This window comes from Condylura cristata, unplaced genomic scaffold, assembly GCF_000260355.1.
Source record: "Condylura cristata isolate star-nosed mole 26May11 unplaced genomic scaffold, ConCri1.0 scaffold00003, whole genome shotgun sequence".
NCBI classification, from domain to species: Eukaryota; Metazoa; Chordata; class Mammalia; order Eulipotyphla; family Talpidae; genus Condylura; species Condylura cristata.
Window position 1 is genome coordinate 3,255,222 of NW_004567104.1, and position 26,858 is coordinate 3,282,079.

Consider the following 26,858-nt stretch of genomic DNA (forward strand, 5'->3'; position numbering starts at 1 on the left):
CTTTCTTTCTTTCTTTCTTTCTTTCTTTCTTTCTTTCTTTCTTTCTTTCTTTCTTTCTTTCTTTCTTTCTTTCTTTCTTTCTTTCTTTTTTCTTAATGGCATGGAAACCTCCTTTTACTTAAATGCCAAATCCAGAGTCTCACCAAAATATATACACACACACACACAATTTGGATGGATTCCAGAACTACTGAATTCTCAGTCTCTCTCTCTCTATATATTTAAAACAAAGCAAAACAGGTTTATTAAAAAAGGGACAGAAAAGTAAATGACACTGGTATAGGCACAAGTGGGCATGACGAGCTGCCTTGAAAGGAACAGATTTGCTGAGAGAGGCCTGCATGGTCACAGGTAGGTGACTGTGAGTTCAACAGCCTCCCCTGCGGGAGGTCAGTGTAGAGAGGCCCTAGCATGGAACAAGTCGCAGGGGCAGGAGGCAGAAGGTAGGCACAGGAGGCCCTGCAGTGGGGGACAGCTGGTGGAAAGGGGTGCCTGCATAGGATCAAGTGGGCAGAACTGCTGCTCTAGAACTGATTATTAACAAAATACCCCAGGTAATCCTGATGTCAATGGTCAACAGAGCACCCACTGCTAGGAAATTAGCATGAAGGAACAGTTATGGAGTAAATATAAATCTAATTTAAAACTATATGCAAGGTAGAAAATACTGCCTATTAGAAGCTCTAGTTATAATAGTCATATAATACACAGGCCAAAATTGAGGTTTGCTTCTGCACTATCTTCTTGTTTCAGCAGTAGTCGTTATGCAGCAATCTGTGCACATACAACATGAATTTACAGTTTGGTCGGCCTCACATATATTTTATTGTATGAATGACAGAGCATTATGTTCTGAGAATACAATGGTGATCAATTTAGTACAAACTTTGCCTACACAAATATCTTAACTTCCAGGCATTTACAATAGGTATCAACTCTATTTAGTTTAAGGAGGAAAATTTTCAAATATTTATAACTTATTTGTGTTGCTGATTCTACTAATTACTAAACTAACTTAGATTTTTATGCTATTAGTATCTTTCTGTAGAAACTCCAAATACATCAGAAGCAACACAAAACTAATAGGAAATAATATGCAGGTCATCAATAATTTAAACGGGCACTTACCTATGCTTTCCCCATCATCCCAAAACAGAGATCCTTGTGCCATTTGTTTATCATCAGCAGCAACGATTAGCTTCATGTAATTTTTTCGGCTATAAAAAAAAAGGTAAATTTATCCACACTTACAGAAATGTGTATGTATCGTTATGTTATTTTATGAAATATAAATATTCAAAGGAGCACAAATAAAATTTTCAATTAATGGTCCTCCCTGATATTCCAGGGTTTAAAGACAGGATTATTAAGCTATTACCAGCCACTGTGACACATATTAGATCCCAAGGCATGGAGGTTAACCACACGGCACAGCAGACCTCTCCTGTCTCGCCCACTGCTGTAATACCCTCAATAATACTGCTGAAATACGTGCAGCAGTCTATTTCAGTAGATCTCCCTCCTCTGCTCCCCAATCCTCTCTGGTGAGTCCTTCAAACCTATCCCCCTCTGGCCTACACTCAGTTCTTCTATATATAGATAAATAAAAATATTTTTAAAATTAAATTAGCATAAATAAAAACTATTTCAGAAAAAATAAATTAAAAGACTTTGCTTTTGTTAATTAGCTAATGGAAATGATAAAAACCATAAAGGCCTTCACTGAGGGAAGTCTGATCAAAATATCTTTTGATCTCAATAGATTGCCTCCTGTAGAAAAGCAATTAGTACTCTCACTTAAAATAGTTAAAACTATGTAAGTTTAATGACATATTTAATTATTCTATCTCCCAATCCTGTTCTTGATCATTATTTTAGGAACTCACTTCTATTCTTATTACTTTTTCAATTGTTTATTTAGCTATACAACTTTACTTTCTCATACATCCATATATGCACAGTATTCAAACAATGAGACTCTAAATAGCATTTATTTCCATCTGTTGGGACTTAAGCCTTCTCACGTTTCCACACATGTCACTGAATTGTCTTTGGTAGTTGTTAATAACAATGTAGAGGGTAGCCAATAATTGTTATGTCTTAACCTTAGAATGGACAATACCTCCAACTCGTGCCTGCATAAAACTATCTGTAAACTAAGCAACCGCTTCCATGATAATTATACTAACAACTTTATTGGACAGCCTTGAACTGCTAAGAAAGGATTTCTCAGGCAAATGTGTCTGTCTGCCTTTCCAATCACAACTGTTAAAGGCAATACTACCATGGAAGTCTGCTAAGTTATCCAGGATATTGCGAGTTCAAACCTCCATAGCAATTTGATATCTGATATTTTATATAAAATATGCTTTTGCATTAATGAATATACATGTAAAGTTCATGCTCACTAGTATAAAAGACAAGTGTATATTATCAATGACATTAAAAATCTTATTTAGGCCCTCCCTGGTGGCACAGTGGGTTAATGCAGCACTAAGAAGCTAAAACCACTTCAGTATGAGTTTGATCCCCACCCACCCTGGGAGGTGACCACACGGTGGAGCAGACCTCCTGACCTCTGCCAAGGCACCCCTCAGCAGTGCACTTTGTTGATCTTCCTGTTCTGTGCCCTGCTCTGTCTCTGGTGAATTTTCTCACTACCCCTGCACCTCTGGCCTGTATGAATAAATAAATAAATCTAAAAAAAAAAATGATTTAACTGACAAATGTCCAACATGCTTAAAGTTTAAGCATGTATATCTTTACACACATACACAAACAACCCTGATGCCATACACTGCACTGATTTACCCAAAAGTAACTACAGAAACAGAGAATGAGTGAATTTACTTCTTTTTTAATAGAAGGAATCCTAAATGTACATTTCACTCTTTTGAATGCTTAAACAAATCTGTCAGTTCTTAGGCACAATCACTTTGTCTTCTTTGTCATTTATATCACAGTAAAATATTGATAGAAACTTATCTGACACTTTTAATAACTGGAAAGGTCATATTCAAACAAACCAGTGTGTTAACACAAAGATCACCAAGAAAGTGGATATAGCATGAGAAGAGACAGCGTATATTATTAGTGACATTAAAAATCTTATTTAGGTCCTCTCTGGTAGCACAGCGGGTTAATGAAGCACTAAGAAGCTAAATAATAAGGCCCGAGTCCTTTAGTGTGTTAACATTTAAGTTAATAGTTTAGCTAGAGGAAATATGTACTTGGTGACTGGTTAAAGAAATATACTCTCATCTCAGTCACAGCAGGAAGAGTGAACCATTGATCCCTGGTAGATAGAACATTTTGCTGAAGGAGCATCATACTAGGTAAGGGAAATCAAGCAAGATCGTTTTGCCTATATGAAGAATGGTAAGTGATAGAAAATATGGCTTATCTTTCATTTTTAGATGGGAAATGGGTATAAATTTGGTTCTTCTGTGGATAAAAGGGAATTAAGCCATGATGGGTTGTAACATTGTCAACATATAGCTACATTTTCATGGATAAAATGACTCAGAGGTACTTCACAGGACAAATAGAATGATGTGGGGAAAACAGAAAATACAGAAAGAAAAGTTTTGTGTAGTATTTGTTTGAATGTTATAAAAATTCATTTGACATTGAAAATAGTTATTTTTTTTTTCAAGAATGTCAGACAAAATAATCAAAGACATTACTATTCGGTCTTAGTTGGTATGTTGGTCTGAGATGTCTCTTTACTAGAAAAGGGGGTAATGCCTTGGAAAGTTGACTTTCATAAGTCTCTTGTATCTGCATTATCTTGTAGACAGAGGCACTAGCAGGTTTACTTCTGAACTATCTTTAGAAGCAAACATCATGGGAAGACAGGTATAAACTGTGCTATTTAAATAAATTATTTTTATTAATTTGTATAATCGATATTATTTTCCTTTGAAACAATTAATGGACACTTTTTTCTCCAGTTCATTAAAAGGTTGTGCCTCTTTATGCTTGCAGTTCCTTACAAACTTCCTACATGTGGACCAGACTACATCATCCCATATTTTGGGGAAAGGGAATACTGAAACAAACACAAATTTTACATATCATGCTTTATAATGAGTGGGAGTGAACATACTCTGACTTATCATGAAACTATAGTTTATTAACTTTTCAGCTTGAAAGTAGGATGACATCTTAGATGCTTCCTACTTTTCTACAATTCTAGCATGATCCATCTACAGATTTAATGTGTGCTTTGTGAACAGCTTGCTTACCTGTAAAATGTATTTTGAGAAGGTTGTTGGCATGGTAAGATGTGACCACCACGGACATGTAGGTTTATTTTATATAATGGAGCATCAAATTCATTAAACTGTCCTCTGAGACCAATATCTTTACCCTGGAAATGAGAGGTTTGGAAGGAAAAGAAAAGCAGCAAGAAATTGAATCATTAGCAGTTTTGATATTTGGTACATTTATAGAATGTACTTTTAAATTAAAAAAAAAGTAACAAAAATATAAGCATCTAGTCAGGAATGTATTCTTTAAAGAATAGCTTTAGCCCTTAGTTTACTGATTGCTTTGGAAGTAATTTACCACTAACCACTTTTATGTCACTCATATGAAAAAAAAAATATATATATATAAAATCTATGGATCTTTTTTGAAAGTTAATAAAGCTATTCTTGATTTGTCATATAACTACTATTCTTGATTTGTCATATAACTATTAGAAAAAAATGAGTTTCTTTTATATTAACTTTGCATGTCCACCAAAGGAAAATGACCTTTGTGTGTGTATATATATATATATACATATATATATATGCAACATCCATGTTTGTTTGCTAAAATAAATCAATGGTTACATAACAAACTATGTCACAGTACATTTACTATACTTCATGATGCATTAATTTAGCTATAATTCACAAGAAATATCTTACTTTCTATAAGTGGAAACTAAACACTTTAAAAAAAATAAAGGACCAAACTGACACATTACTCTTTAGCTAATTTCCTAGAATTTCTTAACAACTTACCGTATGGTAATCAAACCAGCGAGCATTGGGGACATAGCCTTTTACAACTACTGTATCCTAGAATAAAGATACAATTATTAAGAACATAGAAATCAAGAGAAATTTATTTTTGAACAAAAATATGTGATGGGACTTACAGCTTCTAATACAGGGGTAACCATAAATGCCGGACCCCACAAGAACTGTTTGAATATATCCCAGGTTTCCTTGTCATTAAAGAACCTTGAAAAAATATTCACAAATAATTTAATTAGCTTTATTTCTATAAAGTGCAATATTAAGTTATATTTTGAGAATGAAACTTTGTACATTACAATTAGCATACACTACAAAAAATAGCAGTTCTAGCACTAGGAATTTAATGTGCAAGGTCTGATACTTTATGAGTAAATCTAAACAATGTCTAGCCTTCCTGACAGAATGCAGAGAATTATGGTGATCAGGTAAATGAAAATTCACCTTTGAAAATAACTCACAGACATACAAGTATTAAATTTGCCTAGTATAAGATCAACAAACTAGAAAGTAAAAACTATAAACAAACAATCTGGAAGAAAAATATGAAATGTGAGTATCAGTTATCTTGATTCAACAATTTTACAATATTTGCTTATCTTACTTAAATAGATCTTACTGCATATTGGAAGTACATTTTCTTAAAGGTGCTTCCCTTTTTTAATAGAATTCTAAATCTGAGACATAAATATCTGGAATAAAAAATTAAAAAAAAAAAGAAAAAAAAACATAGTTTTAAGAAGAGAGACAACTAAGTACCCATATTTTTTTTTCTCTAGTTGAAATTAGAGTGCAATTTTTGTTTGTTTGTTCCTTTTAAACTGAGATTAATGAAAAGTTGGACTGCTGGATTTATTTCTCCATGAACTTCCTATGGGGAAAATGTCCCAAGAAAGATTAGTGCTATTCCATTATGTATATATTCCACCCATTAGAATAAAGATCTGCACAATTAATAATGTTTCTGGTTGGATATACAATTCAGGGCTGATTCTGCTTCAGGGAGTTAATAAGGAAAAGCCAAAAGAAAAAGAAAAAGAGAAAGAAAAAGAAAGAGAAAGTATGGATGTGAAAGAGGCAAGATATAAATAAAATGTCAGGAGAGCTATTGAAAGGACTATTAAAACAACTAAAGGATAATATGAATTGAGGTAAATCTTTAAGAGAATTGCATCTTACTCTATTATCAAAAGAGTGATCAATCTGTGTTTTTTTTTTTTTGGCAGTTTTAGGTTACTATTGCTTTAATTAAGCTAAATATTTGCTATGTACATTTTAATGCTTAACAAAATACAATCTAACAATTCTTATTACTAATAAGAATTCTGTATTAAGAATGACAATGTAATTTTTCAATTACTCTGATATTGCAGGTTACACAAAAAATTAATTCAACTGTTTTCTGTTCGTATTTTTGTTCATTTGTTTGTGTTTTATTATTTAACGTCCCATTTATTTGTATTTGTTTTTAAACTAGGACCTGTTAAAGTTTTAGCAACTGTGGCCATAAAACAGAATTTCAATATTTGATGTAGATTTAGTATTTAACTTCTATAAGTTTCAATCAAAACAAATACAATATAGAGAAAACAAAACTTATGTCCAAGAATTTTTGAAAATTTTCACTGTAACAAAGTGTATGAAGTCATCTACAAAAGTGCCTACTGTATAGTAGTTATATCTAAAAAGGATTATTACTTTTTTTTTTTTAAAGATTTATTTCTTCATTCATACAGAATTGGGGTACAGGCCAGAGATGTGGAGGGTGATAGGATTCACCAAAGACAGAGTGGGGAGCAGAACAGGCAGATCGGCGAAGTACACTGCTGAGGGGAGCAGCGGGCGGGTCAGGAGAGGTCTGCCACGCCATGTGGTCACCTCCGAGGCAGGCGGGAATCGAACTCATGCGGAAGTGGCTTTAGATTCTCGATGCTGTGCTTTAACCCGCTGCGCCACCAGGGAGGGCCGGATTATTACTTTTTTTAATAATTGATTAATGCTTTTAATAAATGTTCATTATGCCAGAAGGTATGCTACTATGCAATAAAAATGTCTTCAATTTAATATATTCTATATTTTGGGCCCTCCCTTGTGGCCTAAAGGATAAGGACGCAGCACTGCAAACTGGCCACAGCCTCTTCAGTGCGAGTTTGATTCCTCCGCCCTGGAGGTGACCCCTGTGCCCCTTAGCAGTGTATTTTGTGGATGTGCCTGTTCTGAGTCCTACTCTATCTCTGGTGAATCCTCTCACTGCTCCTGCATTTCAGGTTGTACCCCATTTCTGTATGTATAAATAAATGAATCTTTAAAAAAATAAAATATTCTACATTGTGCTACAAGCAATTATTGACTAAATTACATAAAATGTATCACTCTGTGTTAGGAAAATAATTTTATACTCACTCATGCAAAAGGGGTCGGATAACAGTGCCACCATTAGCATGAGCTTCATGCATCTGTGTATAGAAATAGGGCAATAAAGTGTATCTAATATTTAGAACGTCCCTGGACATGTTAGCAAAAGTCTGATTCCAGGAAACAGGATCTTGTCTCTGTAACAGAGAAAAATGTAATAGTTAAAAATTATTGTTTTTATTAAAGCCATAATTTTCAAATACATATTTTAAAAATAAAAGCATAAATCATATTAAATTGCCACACATTATATTCTATATGCATAAAATATTATGCAAACATTTATACCATGTGATGCAAGTTAAAATATTAATACTTAATAGAAATAATAAATTAAGCATATGAATTGACTGATTTTATATGATCATACCTAGAGAGCAGTTTACATTTCAATAGATGACAATTACATTTTCAACTATGGTGATACTCTGGGTTATGGTGAAAATTCTAGGAGAAATATGAAATGCATCATAGTGAACTTGTACATTGTTCATCCCATAGAAAATGAGTGGAATGTGTTAAAGAATTAATCATATAAGAAATGGTGCCAATATTGGGAGACCAGAAAATAAAGGTGTCCAAGTATGCTGTGGAAATGTACTGCAGTTCAAGTACTAAAACTGATACTGGAAAAAAAAAAAATGCTGCTCAAAAATTACAGCCAAGGGAAATAATTAACATTTTACATTTCAATGGCTTGGCGCATGTCTTTTAAATATGTTCATTTTATGCCCTGTTACAGCTAATTCAAATGACTTTTGACAATTCATTATTTAGTTTGAGGCTGAATTTTTACTGTTCTATAGCATTTTGAAAGAAATCCAGAGGCAGGTATTATATAACAGCAGTAAGTATGCTAGCTAATAAAGTCATTCACCAAAATGTATAAAGAAGAGTAAAGCAAGTTTAAAATTCTCAAACTGCTGGGTTTAAATGTACTCAGAAATGTGAACTGGTCCAAAGTCTTCATTTGCAAAACATTGATGTAAGGTCAATTTTATTTAAAATATATAAGTATAGAGAGGAAACAGTTTACAGTATGTGTAGTAATTACATACTCTAGTAAATGCAATGTTGTGATTTCTTGAGTATGGATAAAATGCTCCAAGTTGCATCCAGCGGGCACAAAGTTGATATTCTGAATTGTTGAAGAATCCACAGATATCTGCTCCAGTCTAAAACATATTGTTATATTTAATTAACATGTAACAAATGACATCTTAAGACTTACAAGTTATGAAGATAAAAGAAGTTGAGCCACTTACATAAGATATCCCAAAGAGACTAAATTCCATCATACCTAAAATAATTAGAACAACAAAAAAATTAGAAAACTACTTTTTTATATGTTTTAATATTTGCTTTTATCCTATTTATTGAGATATTTTACCACTAATAGCAACCTCTTATTCAAGGAAATATTTATCAGATTATTAATATGTTTTATCATTCTTTTCATAATATTTATACATATTAGCTTTGACTCTTAAAAGATGACATATTTAGAACAAAATACAGTTACATATTATATTATTAAAAAGAAGTGGTCATGGTTTTACTGATTTCATTTTTTATAATTTAAGTTTGAGTCTTCAATATTTTAACTGTAGGTCTTATTATTTGAAGCAACTGAAATACTCTTATTAAATAAAGGCCAATGAAAAGTGATCATTTCAATTAAATAAAATGTTTTTGCCTTCTTAACTCTTCTTTTAAAGGACTATTTCTCTCTCTCTTTCTTTCTCTCTCTCTCTCTCTCTATATATATATATGTATGTATATGTGGATATGTGTGTACATATATATATATATGTATGTATATGTGGATATGTGTGTACATATATATATATATATATATATATATATATTTCCCTTGAATACTACTATTAATAGCAAAGACTTTTTTTAATATATATGAATTAAAAGTATCCATGTCCTCTTTAAAATAACAGTGATGGACTCCATTCATAACATTGTTGAAAAGATAGGCTAGAATCATGCTCTTGCTAGAAAACAACTATAAACTTAAATAGCATTTGTTTATAGGAACACCCAGAAGCTTCAACTTAGCCATGCAACCTCAGGACTTTCCCAAGGAGCTCCAGAACTAAGATCAGTGGCCACTGAGAGGAAAGAACAAGACAAAATAAAGGGGGCAGTGTCCAGACTGGGAGTTGACTTCTCAAGCCATGACTGGGGCAACTCTTGACATTGTTAAATTCCTTGAAGGGATTTTATCAACATGTGAGTGGACAAAGACCTAAGTGTGGGCAATGGTATCTATACGCACTCAGACTCAAAATATTGGGAAATCTGAGGTTGGAATGGCATGTGACCAAAAGCAAACTCTCCTGACCATACTGAAAGAGATCAAAGAGAAGCCAGGCTAAGACAGGCCCTGCATCATAAAAAATTCAAGAGCAGAAAGAAGGATTTTAGAATTAACTCATTATTCTCTGGAAAAGAAAACAAAGTACACATATACTTTGCAGTAACTCAAGAGCTGCAGTTGGACAGTGATGTTAAGTTGTTACAGTGTTAAGTTGCCATAAATTTGCCTGTTATGTACACAATATGCCTTTTGGTCAAGTGCAAATTCATCCCAGAACATGGTTCTGGTGGTCCAAATACTGGTCTCCATGATGGGAAACCCAAACTTCATAGATCATGACATATAGCAGAAAAAGACCAGTAGGGATGCCGGATGGAAAATGAATATAACCTAAGCGTGGGATATAACTTGCTGTGGGGTCAAAGAAGAGATAGAAGTAACTGATATAACTCCTCCAACTGAAATGAACCTCACATCAAGGTAAACTAAAAATATAAACAAAGGGAATTTATCGCAGGGCTCCAACCATGCAGACAAGCAAGCATTGCTGTATAAAAGGCAATATACATGCAAAGTAAGCAGGTCACAATCACAACACAACATGGAAAAACAAAATGAGAAAGAGAGAAATCCTGGAATAGCTATTAAGTAATCAGATTAGATAAACTACCTGACAACAACTGCAAATGAGCAACATTAAAAATTGCAAATGACATACTAGAAATTCATCTATAAGCAAATAAACAAATATATGGTCTCAGAAAGGATAACCAGGCACAAAGAACATTCGTACTAAAGGAGATTGAATATATTAAAAAATCACACAAAAAAATCTTAATGAAATTTAGATAAATCTATACAGGGATTTTAATAGAATTAAACTGGCAGAGAAAATATTTCAGCTATAGAAGACTCAAGTTAGCAATTTGTACATTTAATAGAAAAGAGTCAAGAAAGAGGAAAAAATTAAGAAACCCTGAGTTATAACAGACTAAATTAGAAGAAGAGAACTAATAATTACAAGTACTCCAGAAGGGATTAAAAAAAAGAAAAGGAACATAAACCTTATTCAAAAAATAATTAGCAATTTCAAATCTCCATAATGAATTAAATATGGATGTCCTGGAAGCAGAAAGAACACCTACATTTAAAAATGTAAAGTGGGCCCTCCCTGGTGGTGCAGTGGGTGAAAGCACAGCATTGAGAATCTAAAGCCGCTTCTGCATGAGTTCGATTCCCGCCTGCCCCAGAGGTGACCACATGGTCTGGCAGACCTCTCCTGACCCGCCCACTGCTCCCCTCAGCAGTGTACTTTGTCAATCTGCCTGTTCTGTTCCCCACTCTGTCTCTGGTGAAGCCTCTCACCGCCCCTAAGCCTCTGGCCTGTACCCCAGTTCTGTATGCACAAATAATTCTTAAAAAAAAAATGTAAAGTGACCTATAACTAGCTGTATCTTTGTCAAATTATCAAAATTTAAATATAAAGAAATATTCTTCAGGAGGTAAGAAAAGAACATACACGTACTTCCAAACTGGGTCCCCTGTATCTCAGTCTAGACATCAGGCAAGGAGAGAGTAAAAAAATATTTGCAAAGATAAAATACACATCTTCCAGTCAGAAAGTCTCTATCTTCTAAAATCATCAATTAAATATAAGAGTGCGGCTCTTCCTGGTGACTCAGTGGATTAAAGTGAAGCACTATGAATCTCTACGAAGCCTGCTGAAACAGAAGTTCAATCCCGGGTGGGGGAGCAAACCCACATGGCACAGCAGACCTCTACTGACCAGACTGCTGCTCCCCTCAATAGTGTACTTCAGTGGATCTGCCTGTTCTGTTTCTCACTCTGTCTCCAGTGAATCCTCTCACCCCCCATATCTCTGGCCTGTACCCCAGTTCTGTAAGCATAAATAAATATTAAGAAAATAAGTAAATATAAGGATATAATAATATTTTCTCTGAGAACAGAAGTTAATTAAGTTTGCTGTAATTAGACATGCTTTCTAAGTAATAACAAAAGGAATTTTTCTACAAGAAAGAAAAACTGAAACACAAACTCCTGAGCAAGTGAAAATGGCAGTACAACACTAGAAGCATGAGCAAGAAAGTAATAATAGCAAAATATTATTTGGGTGGGGGGAATATGAACAGAATTTGTATAGGTATAGGTCAGAGAGCAGACAACAGCTTATAAAGGAATAAAGGACCTAACACATAAGAATTTAAGTAAAATTCATAGCATTTATAAACCACAGAAGAAGTGAAGGACTTGGTAGAAGTAGCATGGAACAAATACCAGGAATAGCACAGAGAAGCAGTGGAAAAGGAAACAACAGAAAATAAAGCAATCAAAAACAAAAATGATAGATACTAAAAAATAATAATATCAATAATCATCCTAATTGTGAATGGTCTGAACACACCAGTAAAAATGCAGAGGTTAAAGATGTAGGCAAAAATTTCCTATCCATACTCTGTTTATAACATAAATATTTAAAATTGAATGACTGGAGAGATCATGAAACAAATAATTGGATGGAATATTACACAACTATGAAGAAAGATGAGATGGTGACATTTAGGATACATGTTGGACTTCAAGATGATTATGTTGAAAAAAATTAGTCAAAAAATGAAAGATATCAAGTGATTTCACTTCTCTGTGGAATAATATTATACATACACACATAAATAATAGAAAGAATAATAGTTGAACCATATTTTATACACACACATGCACATATAAGAACAGAAGAAATAATACCTGAACTGTGAAAAAAGAAGATAATAATTAGCGAGTTAAAAGAGGAAAAAGTGAAGAGGGTTTGGGGAAGGTAGGCAGATGGGCTTTGGACATAGGGGTTTAATAGAGACAAAACAAAAACAAACAAAATCAAAAACAAATAAAATAAAATGACATTTATTTTCCTCTCATTTAATTATTTTCAAGTAACTTTTAAGTTCTGGTTTTAAATGTTTCATTTTTTGACATTTATTTCTCTAGATTTCTAGATTTTTATTCTTAGTTCTAAATGTTATCCTTTTCAGTTCCTGCCATTCTAGTTAGGAATATGAGGGAGAAAGGGGTTATACCATATTTCAAAATGGACAAGAAGGGTTTCGTTAGATTCTCCATGGCATCCATATCCTGCTTCCTACTCAACTTTGTATTCCTGATATCAATTGTGACTAAATACGATGCAAAATAGAAGTTTCAAGAAAGTCTCTCCAAATATATGAACTAGCATAAGCTAAATTAAATAACTCATATAATGCTCATAGTAGTAAGCATAAAGTTCAGAATTTTCACATACCAATGATTGATTTGTCTAAGTTGTCCCACTCTGCATAGTTGTCACCAAGCCAGTGTCCTGTCCATCGCCCAGCAGTTGGATATGTGGAACGAGAAACAATGATTCCTCTTCTGCCAGTTACTTTCTGCAATGCACTAAAATAAGTGGGGAAGAATTTATTAGTATTTACATTAGATATTTATTATTTGATTGAAAGTGTCAATTTTATCTTTTGGTAAATCTAGCTCTTATTATTCACGCTACTATAGTATAAAAGTTCTAATAATAATTACCAGGACTTTCCAAAGTGGGCTTCATATATGCTCAATTAATATTAACTAAGGCAACCATTAACATGACCAAATGAACTATTCATATTGTAAACTTTTTGAATGAACTAATTTTATTATAATTAAAGGTGTTATTATGCACCTAAATTAATTGTAATACCATTACCTAAGGTCAGAATTGTATTTTTAAGTATGTGTATGCATTTATTTCATTGAAGCAACATTGGCTGTATCATTGTTTGTGGTTTAGAGGTATGTGTTCTTTATAATAAAAAGTTTAGGTTGTAATTACTGATGGTTCAAACCCTTCTCAATTATGACTTGTCAAAACTTGACTTCCATATCACTCACCAGATAATCATACTCTAGTATTCCTTATTTTAAACAGTGAAGAAATGGATACATTTTTGAAATCATGTAACTGGAATTATGTAACCATCTGAGATGAAGTAGGAAAGATAAAGAAAATAAATAGACCAATCACATCAAGGGACTGAAAATAGTATTGAGACTTCAATTTCTTTCCAGTGATAACATTATTTAAGATGTAAAAGGGCTTCAAACATGTTTACATACATTATTTAATCAACTATTTGCAACCCTACCATTAACTCCCTTGAACTTATATGCCTGTTTATTATAATCGTATTGGGATAAGTGAGTCTTTTAAATTTTTGAAATCCCTACAATGTATCAGGAACAATCCTGTATCTTGAATGTGGTCCAAGATTCTAATCAATGCCCTGTATGAGGAAAATACTTTATTTTGATTTCTCTTAAATTGTGTACTTCTCTTTTAATATATATAATTAATTCATGAGTATATTGTCATAAGTTTGCTTCAATATACATATACATATGTGGGTATACATATTTATACATACTATCTATTTATGGATATGCATACATACACATCTATACATATATAGAAACACACATATACTACTGGTAAAGAGAAGTTAGCTGTGAATAGTTGAAAAAATAAAAGGCACTGCTGAAGAAAAGTATTTTTCCTTAAAAATCACATTTTCTAGGCATCATATACAATTGTAGAGTCTTTACACTATGATTTTGTGAACAATTTTGTGGTTATTCATTTAAAAATAATTTCTTAAATAATCAACCTATTGTAAGTTAAAGAGATTGGTGCAGTGATAAGGCACACAAGGAAATATTATGCTTTACTACAGAACATGTTTTATTCCTTTATCACCCTCATATAACTGAACAGCACATTTCAAATCTGGAATCTCATCAGAACCTGCTATGGAAATTTACTTACATTCAGATATTTAGACTTTAAGACTGACCTATTAAGGCAGCATTTTTTAAAAATCATTTAAGTGACTACAATGCATATTTAATATCCAGTGTTTTGAAGTTGCATTGTGTAATATAAGAGCCACTAGTAATATGGGGCCATGATACATAATTGCATTAAAATATATTTACCTGAAGTTCAACTTAAAATTACTTCCCTAAGTAACATGTCTCATTACTCACAATAATGTATGGCTAGTAGCTACATTATATGAGTTATAGAATTACACACTCACATTATATATATATATATATATATATGTATGTATATATGTATATATTATTTTTAGATTTTTAGAATTACAGAACATTTCATTTATTTCAGAGTGGCCTGTGTGCCATTGTAATCAGTGTTAAATAGAAGTCACTTGGTATGGTCATTTAACTTTGAGGAGCTGCAAATCTCCCACACGTATCTAATTTCATAACAACTATTTTATCACAATTATTTTAAATAACAGATTTAGTCATGCATTGATTTCTAAATTAATGACATCATGTTACATAAATTATTTGCTCATTTATAAATGGAAAATTAGGGGCCCTCCCTGGTGGTGCCACAAGTTAAAAAACAGCACTATGAAGTTATTGCAACCACTGCAGCACATGTTCAATCTCTGGCCTGGTGGGTGACCCACATGGCATGCCATACCTCCCCTGCCCTATCCGCCGCTCCTCTCAGCAGTGCCTTTCAGCAGATCTGTCTTTTCTGCTCCCTACTCTCTTCTCTCTCTGGTATATCCTCTCACACCCTTGCCTCTAGCTTGTACCCCAGTTCTATATGCATAAATAAACAAGCCTTTAAAAATATATAAATAAATTAAAAACTATACATTGAGTATTTACTTTTTTCAAGCACTGCATTCCTAAGAGCTGCTGTGTACACAGTGGGAAATAAAGCTCTTTAGAATTAGTTTCTGAATGATACATAGTTTTTAAATATTGCATGCTGAGAGAGGGAAACAACTGTTATAAAATTACAAGAAAGTATAAGTCAATTACAGAAAATATTGGTAAAGAAAAGGCATACCAGATAAGATTAAGTCAGTAATGAAAGACATTTAGAGTAAGTATTACTGTTTCTATACTCTAAAGGCTCATAGTATTTGAAAAGATAATAATGCACATTGCTTACTCATAAGTAGGTTTTGCTTGTGACCATCCATATAGATTGTGAACATTATAATGTGAAACTGATGACCCATCACTTAGAATATGTTCAGTTTCCATACACAAAGTTCTGAAATGTAATCCATCAGTTCTTTTTGTGAGTGCTAGGAAAATCAGTGAATAAATATTTTAAAAATTAATTTATATCACAATGTATAAATAACCATTATATATTCTTTTGACAAAACAAATCATTTTCCAAACTTTTGTTTAATTTTAACCTTTGGTACAGTGCCTATGCCAATGATACATGAAAATAATTGTTTTCACATTGAATAGTTTTAAATGTGGCTGAAAAAACATGTGAAAAGTTCTACTATTTCACATTGAACAGTTTTAAGTGTGACTGAAAAACATGTGAAAAGTTTATATTCTGTAACAAAGATATGAATTAACATAAATCAATAAAAATCTAAATGAAGTTTATTCCTAAAATATCATTTATTAAATAATAATATTATTTCTTTTTTCCAAGTATAAAAATGCTTTTTTTTTTAAGACTTCTTTTTTTAATCTTAAAGAGTACTGGTCCTATATATGAACCTGAAATATCTCCACATCTTTGTGTCTTACTTTATTTATTGTGATAGTGAGTTGTAGTTTTCAAAGTACAGATTATATGCAGTATATAATGTTGGTGAGATTGTGGAGGAAGTTAAACACTAATTTCCTTTGGTAGTACTATAAATTATTACAGTTATATAAAAAATGTTATGGAAGATTTCCTAAAAAAAAAAAAAAAACTTAAAAAGGAGGTGATCCAGTAATCCAGTAGTAGGCATTTACTCAAATAATATGAAAACAATATGTAAATGTTTATGCACTCCTTTGTTTATATCAACATTATTCAGAATAATTATATCATGGAATCAAGCTAAATACCTATCAACAGATGAGAATATAAAGAAATTATGAAGCATACTACATGTTGTGCTACTCAGCAATTTAAACAGTCAAAATAGTGATTTTTGAAACAAACAGTAACTTTTGAGGTTTTTATACTAATTAAATAAGTCAGAAAGTGAAATTCATTCACCAGATGATTTTATACATTTATCAAAGAGAGCAAACTGACAAAATTCAACAAAAATATCTCCTAGACTTATGAAAGTGATAATTGCTATGAAAACAAATGGAGAGAAAGAGAAGGGAACGGTGGTTTTAATGTTGTAGGCTCTGGATAAGTTAAACATTTGCATGTATTGAGGTATGAAATACTTCTCTCAAAATTATACATCTGTAAAATTAATGGAAAAAAAACAATAAAATGTCATTAAAATTAATATTGACAATGTTTAAACCTGGATCTTTTAATTGTCATCTTTTTATTGAGGTACCACTGGTTTCAATACTATATTTTATGTAGGGGAACAGGTGCACATTTTCTCAGATACATGTCACTAAATCATGTACACCAGCAGTCAACTGGAATACTTCAAAGCAATAAGTTCAAACAAATTAGAAATGTGTTAGTATAGATAAAACATGCTTCCTAATTTTCATCTTAAAATTATGTTGAATAATAATGATAATAAATCAAGCTGTGGCCCAGAGTGTAGTTATAATAGTTATTATAGTAGGAATTATGAATCCTGTCCCCTTCATCTGATTGTAATAGCCTGATAAAATCAATGATATGGTAACAATATAGTACCTGGCATATAAGGAGGATAATTTAGCTCGTCTTTCCTGCATTGATTAGTAACTGACCCATGTACAAAACTTGATGGCTCATTCATATCCTAAAAACAAAACAGACATGCATGCTTTTTTCAAAAGAACTAATTCAGAGTCAGTAAATTAAAGTAGGATATTTAAAGAATTATTCTCCTATTTATTATTCTAAATAGGAAACTATAAGGCATTTCAATAATACTAAAGTGTTTAGCTCAGTGTTCTTAATTTTTAAAAATTCATACTTCCTCTTAAAAATATAATGATATTTTTTTTTCTGCAGAATATATATTCAGTTTTTTAAACATAACATAGTGCCTTACCTTTTCCCATTGGCTTTCCCTCAACTATTGCCATTGATGTTTTTATCAATTGCCTTTACTTGAAAACCAATAACATATAGTTTGTAAATACAGAACATTTCCAAGTGTATTTCTACTGAGCACATGTCTCAGGATTCTCAGTAACTGTATACAAAGAAACCGACATCTAGATATATAAATTAGTTTCAATTTTAAGTACAAAAAAAGTTATCTCCTATGACCAAGGTATAGTTCATGGGAATATATATATAACACAATTTATTATAACACAAGGGTTTATATATCGAATTAGCCTGTATTCCCACCAATCAAAGTACCTTTTTTACAATTTTTTATGAAAGTATGCTTTACTAGTGTCATCAGTCATAGTGTAGTGCCGTGAACCACATTTTGTAATTGTTATATAATAGCCACTTATAAAGGTGACTTCAATTAAATAGTTGTTAATTGATGCACAGGTTGAAAATAAAATAGAGTAATAAATAGTTCAAGCATCTAACAAAGTATTATGAAACATCTATATATAATATTTATTGTTGATAAAGTAATTTTTTTGATAAAGTAACTTTTAATGCTATCATTAAAAATCTTAACTACATAAGATTATATCTAAGATTAGAAATTGAGATAATTTTGTTAATTTTGTTAATGATGATAATTTATTATATTAAAGACTGAGAGGGAGATTTATTTAAACATTGAATGAAAATAAATGTTCACACACACATATGGCAATAACATATATATGCATAAACATACATATTTATAATTGTTAAAACTGTATTTCAGTGGTCTCTTATATAAGAAAGTTATCTAGAAAACAATGAGTGGGCTGTATCTTGTAAGGTCCTAAAGCTGATTTCTCTTTTTTAAAAAGCGAGTTACTGATTCAAGATTGATGCCCAGTCATTCATATTGAATGGGCTCCAAGAAAACTAACAACAACAACAACAAAAACAAGCCTAAGTATATGACCATTTCTGCCATTGGAAATATGCCAGGATTTAAACTGTCACACTCCCTAGAAGATTTTTTTTTTTTTAAAGATTCTGCTTGATTTAGATATCTGGTAAATTGGGATTGAGATCCCCCTCACCCTTTATCTCAAGAGCCCAAATAAAAGTAGGACCTCTAAGTTCTCTGACTCTCTCTCTCCTCCTCTTCTTCTTTTCCAATGACTTCAAAGTTACCCTAATATGCTATAAAATTCCCATCTTATATGTAATAGACCTCTATATTTTCAATTTATTGGCAGTCATCATAGAAGGGGATTTTTACATCATACTAGCCCTAAAGGCAGTCTTAATAATTGGAAGTATTAATATTGACTAAAAAAGGGGGAGAGACGGGCCCTCCCTGGTGGCGCAGCAGGTTAAAACACTGCACTAAGAAGCTAAAGCCACTTCCGCATGAGTTCGATGCCCGCCTGCCCTGGAGGTGATCTACATGGCGTGGAAGACCTCTCCTGACCCGCCCGCTGCTCCCCTCAGCAGTGTACTGCGTCGTTCTGCTCCCCACTCTGTCTCTGGTGAATCCTCTCACCCTCCGTATCGCTGGCCTGTACCCCAGTTCTGTATGAATACATAAATAAATCTTAAAAAAAAATTAAAAAATAAAGGATGAGAGGAGAATGTAGAAAAATCACCTGGACCCACATGAGTATTTTTCAGTTATTATTACTATTAATGACATTACTAGAATCTGGTAAAATGTGTTTGTGTTATCACTATTCAGTAAATAACTTATATTATGAACTGCTTATTATATACTTACAATCCACAAGCCATCAAATTTCGTGTGATTATTGTAGAAATTTGTAATTTCATTTGCCCACCATTCAGCTGTTGAATTCTTAAAGAAATCTGGAAATGCTACATAAGCTCTTGAAGCCTGTTAAAACAAAACCAATAGCCTCATATAGAAAATAATAACAATGACCCCCCCCCATGCCTAAACCAGACATTTATAGAACACATGTTCTACACAAGTGATAGATTTCCTCCAACCACCTTACAGTGTTGGGGAGTAAAAGGAGAGTGAAAAATACATGAGGAGATAAATAGAAAAACCTTTGAAATTTACCAGTTCAAACCACACATATACAGATTTTAGGGGCTTTTGAGCTTGAAAGGATGTGTCTTTATTACTTATATCTTTAGACTTGTACAGTTTTTCGAACTTGATTGGGAAGGAATTGCTTAGTTAACAAGTATTTTCTGATAAAAATATTTTTACTAAGGTGTCTGCTCTTCTAGAACAAATAATTCTTTCTACCACCATGACTATTTTTCTCTTTTAGATCACAAAAAAAAAAAAAAACATTTTATTCCTTTCCTTACTAAAAATAATTCCACTTGTCAGTCTACAAATATAAATTCCAAAGTAGGGATTCTTGTGGTAGCAAAAGATTGACTGAATGTTTTACTATCACAGTTTTAAATCTATGCAGTAAAAGTTCAAATAGACTTTTAAGTAGACAGGATATGGATGGGGCATTTTATATATATAGAGAAAGACGGAGTAGAGAAGAATTTTCAAAATTCATGTATTCTGGATAATTTTGGAGTTGAAAGAGATTTAAAGCTATTATTTTTCCCTACAATTGTACTAAACCTACTTGGATAATGATCAGTCTGGTTATATCAAGGCATAACTTCTATGCTAGGAACTGTCCTAGATCAACTATATGCAATTATATGCAAACAAATCAGATAACTGAGAGGAAATGTTTAAATTCCTAGAAACATAAAACACACTAAAAGTAAACCATAAAGATTTAGAAAATCTGAATAGACTACTTATTTTAAGATGATTGAATCACACAAAAAGCAACAACAACAACAACAAAGAAAAGCTCAAAACTTAATGGTTTCACTGATAATTTCTATCAGTGTTTATGGGAGGTTAATATGAATCCATTTTAACTTCACTCCCCCTCCCCACCAAGGGGGGGGACTGTAAAGGAAAGAATACTTCCAAATTCACTTCAAGAGAGTAACAATGCTCCGATCCCAAAATCAAAATAAATAAATAAATAAATAAAAAGAAAAAAGAAAGAAAGTAATGTAGTGTTAGTGAATATAGATGGAAATATTCTTAACAAAAAATACCAAGAAAAAATATTTAACATTAAATACAACATACAACTTGATTAGATAACATTTTTATCTGTGATGCAAGGATATTAAAATGCACAATAATCAATTAACATGATATGCCATATAAACAGAATGAAAGTATACATTTCATGGCATCCTTTATAAAAATAGAAAAAAAATCCTGAATTTCATTTGGAACAAAGAGATCCTGAATAACAGAAATGATTTTATATATATATAGCCAATTGCATTTTTTTTGCTTGCTTATTTTATTCTGTTGCTTTTACTTAAAGTAGCAACATTTTATTTTTGTATACTTTTTAAATTTTAATATAATAATTTATTTTTACATCATTTTGTGCCTTTTTCCATCTCAGTTGTAACGCCTGTGGGCTTCCCATCACCAAATTACCTGTGTTCCATCACCATAGTCCAGTGCCCTCTCCCACCCCCCATTTTTGATCCCATTCCCCATAAAATATCTCTGGTATATAGTTGTTCATTATTACTCCCTCTCTCTCTCCCCCAGGTGTTTATATTCCTGCTATGAGTGAAATCATCCAGTAATTTTCCTTTTCTTTCTGGAGTATATAACTAAGCATGATCCTTTCCAGTTCCATCCATGTTGCTGCAAAAGGCATGTGTTTATCTTTTTTTGATTGCTGAATAATATTCCATTGTGTATGTGTACCAGTCATCTACTTTTGGACATTTGGATTGATTCCCCCCTCTCTTTCCTATTGTAAATAATGCAGCAGCCGACAAGGACACTGAGAATATATAATGGGGAAAAATAAAAAAATAATAATGGTGCTGAAAAATTATAATAGCCCACACTTAAGAATAAAATAGTACTTTTATTCTACAACTCATACAAAATCAGCTGGAAATTGTAAAGTTTGAAATGTCACACAAGAAGCTACAAGAACTAGTATAAGACAATGTAGGAGAAAATCTTTAGGTGTTTCTCTTGGCAATGACTTTTTGAATATGACACAAAAAACATGGCAAACAAAGGACACATCAGACAGGTGAGGTCAGAGTGAATTAAAATGTTTCTGTACAACAAAGGGAACATTCAAGAGGGTGAAAAAATCAGCTATGGAACTGAACAAATATCTGTGCATTTGTGCACCAGATAAATGGTTAATTAACAAAGGACATAAGAATTCTACAACTTGATGAAAAAAATATATATATGTAACTGACTTTTAAAAGGTATTAAAATGTGGCTTCCCTGGTGGTGCAATGGGTTAAGTCTGAGGCCTATCTGCAGCCACTGCAGCAAGAGTTTGATCCCTACCAGGGAGGTGACCCACATGGAGCAGCAGACCTTTTCTGTCTCGCCCACTGCCCACCTCAGCAGTTTATTTCAGTACATCCATTAACAACACAATACTACATTAAAAATAAGCACCTGGGGCCCCCTGGTGGCACAAAGGTTTAGGTCCCATCTCTACAAAGTTATCCCCAGCCACTGCAGCACACATCCTATTACAGGCCAGGGAGCTGACCCACCTATAGTGTAGCAGCCCACTTCTGTTTGCCTGCTGCTCCCCTCAGCGGTCTATTTCAATAGATCCAACTGTTCTGATCCCCACTCTATTTCTGGTGAATCCTCTCACCACACCTCCCCACCTCCCCCCATACTTCTGGCCTGCTCCCAGTTCTTATATGCATAAATAAATAAAAATTTACAAAAAAATTAAGAGAGCACATTTTATGTTAAAATTAGCATTTCTATTAGATAAGATGTAATGAAAAGTTATTTTGTAGAGTGATTCAAGTTTTTTAAGAATATTTAGAAATATTTTACTTAAATCAAAGTAAACAGCCAGTTAAAAATGGACAGAAGAACTAAAGACTAATCCAAAGAAGAAATGCAAATGGCCAATGAGTATATAAAAATGTTCAACATCACTGATCATCAGGAAAAGAATCAAAATAATGAGATATGACCTCACATATGTGAAAATGGGTCCTATTTTAAACAAAAATAAAACACACAAATACCTAGAAACCACTGACAAAAACAAATGCTGATGAGGATGCAGAGAATAAGGAAACCTCTGTCATGCTGGCAGGAATGCAAATTGGTACAGCCACTATGGACAGCTATGTGGAGGGTTCTCAAAATAGTAAAAATGGATCTAAATTCAGAAGAAATTCTATGTGGTCTACACCTGACAAGGAGGGATAAATATTTAAAAATGAACCAATGATATAAGATATATGTATAAGTAAATTAATTTAAAAAATAAATCTACATGCAATTAGGAGATTCTGCTCCTGGAAATATATCCTAAAGACACAGAACAATTTAAAGGAAAACTTATACACTTAGAATTATCGCTGCACTGTTTACTATAGCTAAAATAAGGAAACAAGCCAAATGCCCCCAAACTAGAGGACTATATCAAGAAGATATGGTACATAAATAATGGAATACTACTCAATGGGAAAAAAAAAGTAAATTTATGTCATTTGTCATTTGTAACAGTATGGAGAGACTAAGGGAGAGGACTAAAGGATTAGGCTAAGCAAAACATGTACAAGGGAAAAAGGAAAATCATTGCATGGTCTCATTCATAGGGGGGGTATAGTAAAACCAAACAAACAGTCAGGTGAAAGACAAGAGACAAGACTTGCAGGTAAACCATAGATATGAGTCATACATCTGAGGAAGCAGAGGGACAGGGGTCCAAACAGGGTGTTATGGTGGATGGGATGGAGACTTATATGGATTACACCTGAGGGGAAAATCAAATGCTGAACAAAAATGTAAAACAATGTAAGACATTTTTAATAATAATAATAATAATAATAAGTATTCAACTTGAATAATTTATCACCATGATCATAAAATCCAAGTGTGGATTTATTTTAGATACTTAATCAGTATAAAACTTACATTAACAGCTTCATCTTCAGTTAGACTTTCATCAATTGTTACATTGGGCAAATCTGGCCAAACCTACAAGTTATAATAAGTGGGAAAACAGTTCAAAATAAATTCAGCATGATATATCTGTATTTCAATAATATAGAGTTGTGAAACCATAATGACTCAGGATTCCTGGATGAGTAATTCCTTTAGTTACATTTTTCAGTTTTTGTTCTGCTATATTTGGTGTATGCATGCATGTATATATGTTTTGTATATGTTTGTATGTATGTGTGTGCACACATACATGTGTACACATATGTATTTACAAACTATTGATATTATGCATAGTAACCCCCTGTTTAAATGTGAATGCAAACCCTTATAGAAATAATGATTTTAAAAACAATAGCAATAAACAAAATATCTGGTCAAGAATTCATTTATTAGATTTATTTAAAGGTGATATATTAAAACTATTTTTAGAATTGCTCCAGGATTTAAAAACTAGATTTCAAAAGACCATAACTTTAGTTAGATGATGTTTTGCTAAGGCAAATAACTGCTTGATTTTCTCAACTAGTACTAAAATAATTTCTCCCTTTTCCCCATCTCTATCTATACCTCTGTACCTACCAGTGGAAACAACAAACATACAAAATGAAACTGACTTATCATGCTGAAATAGCTGAAAATTTGAACCTATTTTATAGAAATAAGGATGTCCCATACAAAAATGTCAATACATTTTCTAATTGCTTAAAAATTTAGTTGTTGAGAGTAAAGTTGAAAAGGAATAAAACAGAGATAGAAATCACAAAAAAATGGAAAGAGAATATAGAAAGAAAAAAGTGTTTTATAGCTAATATGCCATATTCTATACTTTAAAGTTTTCTTAAAACAATACATTTCATGATTTTTTATCATAAGATTTTTCTATTTTAGACTGACCTTTTCTTGAACATAATTTTAGAGTTGCAAAAGCTGTAAAATTGTGTCTATAGTTTTTCTAAATGCCTTACCCTCTTTATGCATGTCTTCTAATGTTGACATAGTTATTACTATTGCAAAATTATCAAAACCAAGAAAATAGTACTGATGGAATGCTTTAACTAATCCATAGGCCATGTTTTTCAGTCCATGATACAAATAGGATACAGCATTGCATTTAATGATTTCTCTCAATATGTTCTGGATATTATTTTTGAATATTATAAGCAAGCAAAATTAGAATATTTTATATATGCAGGTATGGTTATTATTTTGTATATGCAGCAGGTTATTATTGCTTAAATGAAATACAGTGAATTATATTACATGTTTAGTTCAAAATGTCAATATCACACTTAAAATAGTATTTTATTAATGACATAGTTTTAGAAGTGCATTTAAATTATGCTTATAGTATAGAATGCTAAGTAGCCAATAGTGTATTTATATTAAAATACCAGGGGTGTACTTTTATTAAAATTAAAGAGATGTAATAACAATAAAAGAGAATTTAAGATTAAAGTAAACTACTTGAACATATGGCTTGTAAATAATACTTTTGCAGTTTTCATAATTTGGATTGAACTTGGAGAGTGCATATTATTTTATTCAATAGCTTTAAATCATAACATTTCTTTATAGTAATTTTTCTGATTGTTTTAACAGCTTTCAGTTAATGGGAAATTTCAATAAAATAGCATTTTTTACTTATTTTATATGAAGGTATCAACTTAGTACCTTTCCCCAACAAATATCACTGTTAGGCCATTTGACAAAGACATCTTTCTTCATTCCTTCTTCAAATGCAGAATAAGTCTCTGTTTCATTTCCTGAAATTGCTGGATCCTGAAATTAAAAGGAAACCCAAACTTGGTAACTATGGAATAAAAGTATAGTCATATAGGTTGCTTTCAGGAAACATAATTTAAACTATGTTCTCATATGGGTTGACAAATGTATTGGTAATATCAATCAGTGTTCTGGCTAGACTGACCTGTAAATTCCTTCAAGAAAAATTTAAAGAAGATTTAAAAATGTACTAGTTATGATTTAATGCATGATTAGGTTTTCGTTTTGTTTGTTCTTTACCCTGTAGGATTTCTTGCTGTCTAGCTTGCTTCCTATAAAATATGTATTAAATATTTCCTCACAGAGTCACTAATATGAAGTCAACTTTTTTGAAACAATCCCAGAAACTAATTTGAGAATAGTAGAGGAATAAAAAAAAAATTGATCATTACTTTGTGATACTTTTTATAAATTAGGATCATTTTGCAGGTAGGTGGATTATTAGCACACCTTTGACTCCCATTTCTAATCTTAATTCTCTAAGGATATACATAAGTATAATAGTACACTGGTGGAAGCCCATATAAACAAAGTGAATTAATATAAAAAGTTTCAGATTTGAAAGTAGAATTCAAAATTATATACTAACCATTTTAAAATATTTTGTCCCTGTCATTCTAAGAAAGAAAACTCAATAAAATCAAGATAATATGACTCAGGTAAAATATAAAATATGAACACCAACCAGGATAATAATGTATTTCATTCCTTCACTTCTTATTTTCTCAACAAACTGAGGAAGGTCCCGGAAACTTTCACCAATTGTAAAGTCTAGTTGCCTTTCCATGTAATCAATGTCTGTGTATTGGACATCCTGAAAGATGACAATTATACTGAAGTAAGTTTATTGAAGTAAGTAGCAAAATTGAGTGTATCACATTCTATATCACACCTATAAATAAGTCACAAAATGAAAATTTTTATTTATCTCCCTTGGTCTAGAGAGAAATAAATATTGCAATATTCAACTAATAAAAGTGTTAAGTAAAGATGCAAAATATTCCAAGAGGAATTATATAAATTATCCATTTGCAAAAAACTCATTTAGGAATTCAGCTTTAGTAGTAATAATGCTTCAAAATTAGCCTTTTAAAGTCAATTCTGAAAGAAATTAGAATACACAAAAATAAATGATATATGAGGTTTGGAATTATGTCAAATGGCCATTAGGCACATTGAATAGTGTGTATG

General features: G+C 32.1%; 1 protein-coding gene across 1 annotated transcript in view; it reads right to left on the reverse strand.

Moving 5' to 3' along the window:
* Nucleotides 1–26,858, reverse strand: part of SI (sucrase-isomaltase (alpha-glucosidase)) — a 104,001-nt gene that overhangs the window by 9,363 nt on the left and 67,780 nt on the right. Inside the window, 14 exon segments of the mRNA XM_004674929.1 lie at nt 1,129–1,217; nt 4,248–4,372; nt 5,016–5,072; nt 5,153–5,237; nt 7,434–7,582; nt 8,504–8,620; nt 8,711–8,745; nt 13,091–13,224; nt 15,815–15,953; nt 17,504–17,591; nt 19,620–19,736; nt 23,856–23,918; nt 25,557–25,664; nt 26,353–26,481. Of these exon segments, the coding sequence (XP_004674986.1) occupies nt 1,129–1,217; nt 4,248–4,372; nt 5,016–5,072; nt 5,153–5,237; nt 7,434–7,582; nt 8,504–8,620; nt 8,711–8,745; nt 13,091–13,224; nt 15,815–15,953; nt 17,504–17,591; nt 19,620–19,736; nt 23,856–23,918; nt 25,557–25,664; nt 26,353–26,481 (1,435 nt within the window).